General features: G+C 44.1%; 1 protein-coding gene across 3 annotated transcripts in view; it reads left to right on the forward strand.

Annotated features, from left to right (window-relative positions):
- Window positions 1–7,592, forward strand: part of Usp46 (ubiquitin specific peptidase 46) — a 69,245-nt gene extending 61,653 nt beyond the window's left edge. The window contains exons 6-9 of one of the 3 annotated variants that reach the window (NM_001191596.1): window positions 460–543; window positions 2,922–3,119; window positions 3,502–3,580; window positions 4,074–7,592. In NM_001191596.1, the coding sequence (NP_001178525.1) occupies window positions 460–543; window positions 2,922–3,119; window positions 3,502–3,580; window positions 4,074–4,175 (463 nt within the window). In that variant the 3' untranslated portion in view covers window positions 4,176–7,592. Of the gene's footprint in view, window positions 1–268; window positions 383–459; window positions 544–2,921; window positions 3,120–3,501; window positions 3,581–4,073 lie in introns of those variants that run through there. The other 2 variants (XM_006250889.5, XR_010057350.1) reach the window with 2 other exon arrangements.
- The last annotated feature ends 271 nt before the right edge of the window (window positions 7,593–7,863 follow it).

The following is a 7,863-nucleotide window of genomic DNA, read 5'->3' on the forward strand; positions in this document are numbered from 1 at the left end:
CTCCTCTTCCCCATCTCCTATTATTATTATTATTATTATTATTATTATTATTATTATTAAGTACTGCCCCTTTCCCTTCTGAATCTGTTAGAAAGTGTAGTTTGTATCTGTCTGGGTCTCCTTAAATAAAATTTTGTTTTGTTAGGGGACGGGGGCTGCTTTTGAACTCACCGTGTAGCTTATGCTGGCTCTAAACTTCCCATCCTCCTGCCTTCACCTCCGGAGTGCTGGGATTGCTTAAATCAGACTGTTTTTCCGACTCTCACAGTGAAGCCGCAGCCCGGTCCTGTAGACATGCTCTAATGGCGTTAACAGTCCAGTCTTAAGAAGGCTCTTCTGTGATTATTGTTTTCCCCAGTTTCCCTTGGGAATTGCCTTCCAGGTAATAGAGGGGTTCACATGCGGTGTATGAGGTGTGTCTGGCTGCTTTGTAAAAGGTGAAACTATTTTTCTCCACAGAGACTTCAGCAACACAGAAACGCTGTGTAGTGAGCAAAAGTACTATTGTGAAACATGCTGCAGCAAACAGGAGGCTCAGAAGAGGTGCGTGAAGGACCAAGCAGGGAGGGGGACTCGTGTCTGAAGGGCTCCTTGGGTCTGTGTTCTAAGCTCCACAGAGTCAGCGACCTCATCCAGATAACCTGGCTGTCTTGGTTAGGGTTTTACTGCTGTGAACAGACACCATAACCATGGCGACTCTTAGAAGGACAACATCTAACTGGGGCTGGCTTACAGGTTCCGAGGTTCAGTCCATTATCATCATGGCAGAGCATGGCAGCACCCAGGCAGGAATGATGCAGGAGGAGCTGAGAGTTCCACCAACATCTGGTTCTGAAGGCAAACAGGAGACTGGCTTCCATGCAGCTAGGATGAGGGTCTTAAAGCCCACAGCCACAGTGACACACTTACTCCAACAGGGCCACACCTCCTGATAGTGCTGCTCCCTGGCCTAAGCATAGAGAAACCACCACACTGGCTAAAAATGCTACCCTCAGAGAACTGTCCTATGTCTGTCTGTTCATGTTTTCTATCATCAATAAGTAGCAGGTATTAGCGTGTGCTGGATGCTGGTAAACAGTGGGGATTGAACATCCTCACTACCCTCTTAGGAGTAAGGCTAAGTCATATAAGGCACATGTGTGAGTTATCGCGGTACTCCGCACACAGTATACACAGCATTGCTGCTTTTCCTGTAGCCTTTGGGCTTCTTATTTCCAGTCAGAGATTTTTAAAACCACTCGTTATTTCATAAGGAGCTATGAACCAAGGACACACCAGTTGCAGGAATACGGGATAAAGACCTTAAGAGGACAGGGCTACACAAAGAACCGTCTTGAAGAAAGCTACCCTGTTCTCACTTGGCATCCTATCTGGAGTCCACCATCTTTTTACCAGTCCCTTCTAGTGACAGCTCTTGGATACTCTGAGTTAACTCGTTTACCACTGTCCCAAACCCAGAAACCAAGAAACTTGAACGTTTAATCTTCCTGTGAACTCCCACTTGGGATAAGTTTGTCTCCTTGGTTCTGGAGATTTCAAGGTAGCTCACAGATACCCAGTGGTGCCCTCTGGAGCTGAGGATCTAGACCTGGAGTTGCAATGCTTTTTTTTTTTCTGCCTCCTTCACCCTAACCCTGCCCATGGATATCTTTCTTCATAGCCTTGACATGAGAAGGCCAACCCCTATAGCAGGCAGCAGGAGCTGTATTTATGTAGTGTGCGTTGTCTCTGCTTCCTATCCTGAGGATCTCGCTTTACCTCAGGCAGCCGGGTCTACCTGTGTGGCACGTGTGGTTTTCTGCTCAACCCTGGATGTTTTATGAATTAAAATGACACCTGTTCCTGGGAAATAGGAAGGTCTCCTATAATTATTGTTTTTCCATCCAGGGTCTGACTGTATAGCCCCAGGCTGCCTTAGAACCTGCCTCTTCCTGTCTGCACCTCCCTCCAGCATGGGGTTATGAGGCGGGTGCCATCATGCTTGTCTCATCTGATGTTTTTATTTTGTTTGTTTTTATGAAGAGGGTTTTTAACCTTAGGAGGCTCCTCAATAAACATTCTCTCAGAATCAGTCCTTTTAGAAAAGGACACACTGAGGTGTGCACAGGTCCAGCAGTGTTGGTGCTAATTTCAGCACTCTTGTCAGTGGGGGTTGGGTCGGGGTAGGAGGAGGAGAGCTGGGTGCTGAGCTCCAGCCGTGCTATCTACACAGCCGTTACTGTGTGACAGACACGTTACCCAGGAACGCTAGTGGACGGTCAGATAGTAGGGGACCAGATCAATTCCTCCAGGGCAGTATTTCTCAAAACCTTCAATGCGTTACCACATGTGGAAGCTTCAAAAATGGGATGAAGCCTGGCTCAGCCTGGACGATAGCCCCTGCCCCTCGATTCCCTAATGTTTGTCAAAATAGCCCCAAGATAACCCCTGCATTTCATGAACACCCAGAGTGAGAACTGTGGGAGGGGACCCACGTGGCATGAAATCACAAGAGTAAGGAGTGGGCATGAGCCTGAAAGCCTTGGTGTTTGGTGCCCAGGCTTGTGCCAGAAGATTCCTTCTGACAGTCTTTGGCACCCCAAGTTCTGTCTGTTCCTTTCCCCAGCTTTCTTTTCTTGATTTGTCTGCCCTCCTGCCCATATACTGGGGAGCAGACTGTCCAAACACATCCCATTCCGCAAGCAGAGGCACAGTGAGGGAACATCTGCCATGACCAAATGGAGGTGTGTGGTTGTGACCTTCTCTTACTGTGTTAGCTAAGGATGCAGGATGCACCAGTCTCTATACGTGGGCACATCTTTCTGCTTGTGAAAAGTCTGGGTACCTGCTGGGCCCCTCCTGCTCTTGTTTGTGTAGGCAATAGTGTGTTTTCTTCTAATGGGCGTTGGGTGTCATTGGTTTTCTGTTTCGTGCTTTCTCAGGATGAGGGTAAAAAAGCTGCCCATGATTTTGGCCCTGCACCTAAAGAGGTTCAAGTACATGGAGCAGCTCCACAGGTACACCAAGCTGTCTTACCGGGTGGTCTTCCCTCTGGAGCTCCGGCTCTTCAACACCTCCAGCGATGCTGTCAACCTGGACCGCATGTATGACCTGGTTGCTGTCGTCGTTCACTGTGGAAGGTGAATGTGGGCTGGGAGACGTGCTTTATCTGGCTTTCTGGCAGGTCGTAGGGATACAGTGATTCCTAATGTTAACTGAATTTGAATTCCTGTTTTCCCCACTGGGTCTCTGCACGCCCTCATGGCCAGCATGGTGCCAGCAGCCAGGTGCTTTGACTTAGACAAAAACTAGTCCACAGTTCTTTTAATTTGGAAACAGCATATCGCTGTGGTGCCCAGGCTGGATTTGACCTCCTGCTCCAGCCTCCAAGTAGCTGAGTGTACAGTTCTCTGTCACTGTGGTGGCCATACTTGATGACGTTAGATTTTTGCATCGATAATTGGAATGTTATAAAGAAGTACATGCTTTCCTGGTGACTTCCCCCTCTTCGTTCTTCCCCAGTGGTCCTAACCGTGGGCATTACATCACCATCGTGAAAAGTCATGGCTTTTGGCTATTGTTTGATGACGACATCGTAGAGGTAAGCATACAGGTTACTCTCTCATGGGCATAGGGTAAAGAAGGGATTTGGGGTGGGGCAACTCTTGCAAATGTTACCTAAAGAGAGCTTCTTTCCAGTGGTGTGAACTATGTAGATTGCAGGTTCATTCTTTATGCATTATAAAGGAATATTATAAATTCTACTCTCAAGGGCGGAATCTGTTTTAACCCATTAGCCTAGCTGTTTTAGTAGACACTGAAGGAAACGAGTTCTGATAAATTGAAAGAACTGAGGTTGTTCACAGACCCGTCTCATCACTACCTGAAAGACAGACTTCCTAAGTTTCCTAGGGCATCTCTGTATGGTTACTGTTAGAGGGAAGCTTGCATCCGTGAACTGTATAGAATGAACCATTTACCATCAAAGGTTCCTAATTGCATTTTTATACCAACTCATGTATCTTACAGTTTAAACTTTGCTTGCCCAGGAAGCATAGTAAATAATTACTTTTTTTTTTTCTTCTTCGTTGCAGAAAATAGATGCTCAAGCCATTGAGGAATTCTATGGTCTAACGTCAGACATATCAAAAAATTCAGAATCTGGATATATTTTATTCTATCAATCAAGAGAATAACTTGGTGGAGCGTGAGACTAATTCAAGCAGGGAGATACTCAAAGCACTAGAGCCTTGTTTCTCTGCAGACCTCCCTTCCCCCCAGCGGCCCACTGATGTTATCACTCTGATGCCCACTGTTCTGGCAGTGTTAAACTTCCTTCCTTCGTGTTTTTACATGCAGCACTACTCCTGGTTCTGTTTTGGTCTGAGGTAGAGTTAACTGCGGTCAGATTATAGTTGGATTTGTAACTGTTGCTAATTTTAAGATTGGGGTGAATGTTATGCCGTTTGTCATGTCTGACTAAACTAGAGTGATATCGCCTGTAAATGTCATGGTCCATACTGAGTGTTTGGTAGGCTTCCTGAATGGTTTCTGGGGCCTCCTTTCCATGCATTCCTTCGATAGGTCCCTGGAAGCATTGCTACCGTTGTTAGCATGCCTGTCTCCTCTGATGGGAGGAGTTGGGTAGATAGATATTCATCTGTTAGGGCTGCAACCATAGCTTTAAGTTTGTGCTAGTGAAAATGTTTTAAAGTGAGTGGCCTAGATGCCGAAATCATCCTCCACATTGGAGCAAGGTGAGGTAGGGCTGTCATTGGTGGCCGGTGTTTGCACCCAGCTGTGCTTACCTAGCTGGTAGAATCCCAGGGGCTAAGGCACTGTGGAGCTCAGGGCAGGCAAAGCCAAGAGGAAGATGTTTTTGTGGTCAGTGAAAAGTTACTTATCTTTCTACCAAAAGCCACATTTCAGGAAAAGAGCGCAATGCTGTTCATTTTTAGTAATACTTTTCTTCCATTGGGTCCTGTAGTTGTATTTTTCTCCTATTTGGTACCACTAGGCTTTTCAAGCTGCATTTCCTGTACTGTGGATGTTTTGCATTGAGTGGTACCAGGGCTGAGACACCAGCTGACTGCCTCTGGCAGGTCTCTCTCTAGCCAGTCAACACCAACATCTGCCCTAGATGAGGAAGATGAATCAAAAAACTCTGTTCAGCAGATTATACTGCTTCCTCCTCCTCTTCCTCCTCCTCTCCTCCTTTCTCTTCCTCCTCCTCTTCCTCCTCCTCTTTCTTCACATTCAGTCTGTTTAAGGAGGCACTGGTGAGTCCCAGGGATGAAACATTACTCTCCCTGAAGGGAATGCTGGAGTTAGTGGAGTGTGTGGTGGATCACAGGAAGTGTTAGGAGGTGGGCGGAGGGCTAAGATGGCGGCTGTTTCTCTGGCTCAGATTCCTAGAATGCTTGACAAGACAGTTTCCTGGAAGAACCTCGTCTTACCATTTTCCCCTTTTGTTATATGTGTATTTATTAGAGCATTTGCATATTGGCACCTTTTATTAAAAGGGTTGATTTGGTGTCTTGCCATCGAATGGATCTTGGTTTTCCTACAAATACTATGAGTCATAGTCCTTAGCTTCCTTTGGGACGTCAGTTGACTTCCACACACTATAATATACTGTGAACGTGTTACGTTGTGACGTAATACGTCGGCGAATGAACATGCAAACTCTTGGCGTAATGTGAACTGAAACTGCAGTTGAAAATGTCAGTGGCCATTTTGCAGCAACGAAGAGGATAGCACTTTATCTAGGTGAAAACTGGACTTCTCATTTCTGAAATATCTTGAATTGTTTGTGACTCAGAACTTAAGCATGCTGACGCTTCCTTCGTTCATGCTTGAAGGGACATGTTTCATTCTTCATTGGAGCAGACAAAACAGGGTTATGTCATGTTACTCTCTTATGCAAGTGACGAAAACGGACCTTGCCTTGGTTAGAGGCAATGCATATTTATAAATATTTTGTCTTTTTTTCCCCTCCATGGAGCATATTTATTAATCACTTACGTTGGAGGTGAACCTTCATTCTTCGAGGAGAGGCACTTTTCAAGTATAAGTGATTGATGGCCTGAGGTGTTCGGACACATACAGCCATATACTTGACTGTGAGTTACAAAGGTTAAGAAAATGGCTACTGGTTTCTAATATATTTGGAACTGATCATAGAACAAAACCTATTAAAACTATCTTTGAAACAACTCTCGCAGCTAATTTATTAGACAAAGAAAAATGTTTCCATTGGAAGTCCAAATGCTATTTTAAGGTTCTTTTCTTTCTTTTTCTTCCTTCCTCTTGATTCTGTGAGCATGTAAAGTTTTCCCCAGCAACATAACCAAAGTCATTGCTTTTAATGGAAAAAGTAAGTTAAAATTCAGAATTCACGAAGAGGTTTTGGAACAGAAGGAGATGAGGGTGAGGCTATTGCACTGACATTCAGTTGGTTGTTTGGTGCCTGAATAGAAGCCTGGAGAAGACCAAGACTCTATCAACACTCCATTGGTTTTTCAAACGTAGAACTATCTGGTAATGACTTATCTCTTTGTCAGTAAAGAAAACACCAGGCAGCTCTGTCCCAACCCCCATCTTCTTTTTTTTTTTTCCATAGAGAAGTCATATTCTAACTTACTATCCCTGGTTCCTAGCATTAAGCAGGGAATGACAGAGGCTGTGGGACATAGGAGACCAATTCCAGGTCACAGAGATAGCACAAAGACCCAGCAACAGTCCCCAAGGGGGGTTCATATGCCCTTTCTCCAGCAGGAGTGAGTAAGCCTGCTGAATTTTTCTTAATTTCTGTAAAAGCTGGGTATTTAAAAAGAAAAGTGTCTTTCAAGAGACTAAAAATTTTTTAAAAAAACAAAATGTTTCTTTTATCGGTTATTTGCTACTTTAACGTCTAGAGTATGGTGCAGAATGGTAAATCTTTTGTTTCAAAGCAAACGTTAGTCAAATGGTGGTGTGCATAGTCTTACTACATTGATGCAGCTTTTTCCATTCCAAGGCATCATCAGGTAGACTGACTTGAGGAGAGCCAGGAATACAATCAGGGTGTCAGTCAGAATAGGAAGCCATTCCCACATGGCTTTGTGTCCTGATTATATTTTGGGCTTGACGTAAGATGGGAAATGATAGAAATGGTCCCTGTGCGTTGTTTTCACGGGAACCCTTAATCTAATGGGCATGCCTAACTTGAAAGTCTGTTCTAACTGGCGCTTAAGGCTTATTTTAGATACTGGAGTGTAGCTTTATTATGGATGGAGTCTATCTTTTAAACATTTCATTTTGATCAACTTTGTATATTCATGTGTATTAAAATATCGTGCACTAAATGTCCCCCACCCCATCCCCCAGTTTGCTGTATCTGGTCAGGGCATTTGCCAGCACCGATGTGATTAGCTCATGTAAATGGCATGGGCCAGAGAAAATTATTGCCTATTTTTCTGCCTAATTAAATTTCTGTTTTCTAGTATTACATTAATTTATTTTTGACTCCTATTTCTGTAACCAAAATAGTTACTGTATGTGTGTGGCATTCACTTGATTTTGTCACTTAAAAAAGAAAAAAAAAGCCTGTAGTTTTTATTTAAAATCAGTATCTTTGGTTTTGGTTTTTGTTTGTTTGTTTTTTTTTAATGTAATCAATTCAAACACTTTAAGCAATCCTGTCAATCTCATGAAATTTCACTCACTTTAGCACTCTGCCTCTAGAAGTGTTTGTCAGAAAAACTGATAGAATAGGGATTGTCTTCCTGGAGAACCATATCTACACACTGTCACATGTGGGACCTTCAAGTTCTTGATGTCACATGGGAGCCGGTGGGGACTTCCTGAGCAGGGCATCGTTCTGAACTGAATTCTGAAAACATG

Source organism: Rattus norvegicus, chromosome 14 (assembly GCF_036323735.1).
Source record: "Rattus norvegicus strain BN/NHsdMcwi chromosome 14, GRCr8, whole genome shotgun sequence".
NCBI lineage: Eukaryota > Metazoa > Chordata > Mammalia > Rodentia > Muridae > Rattus > Rattus norvegicus.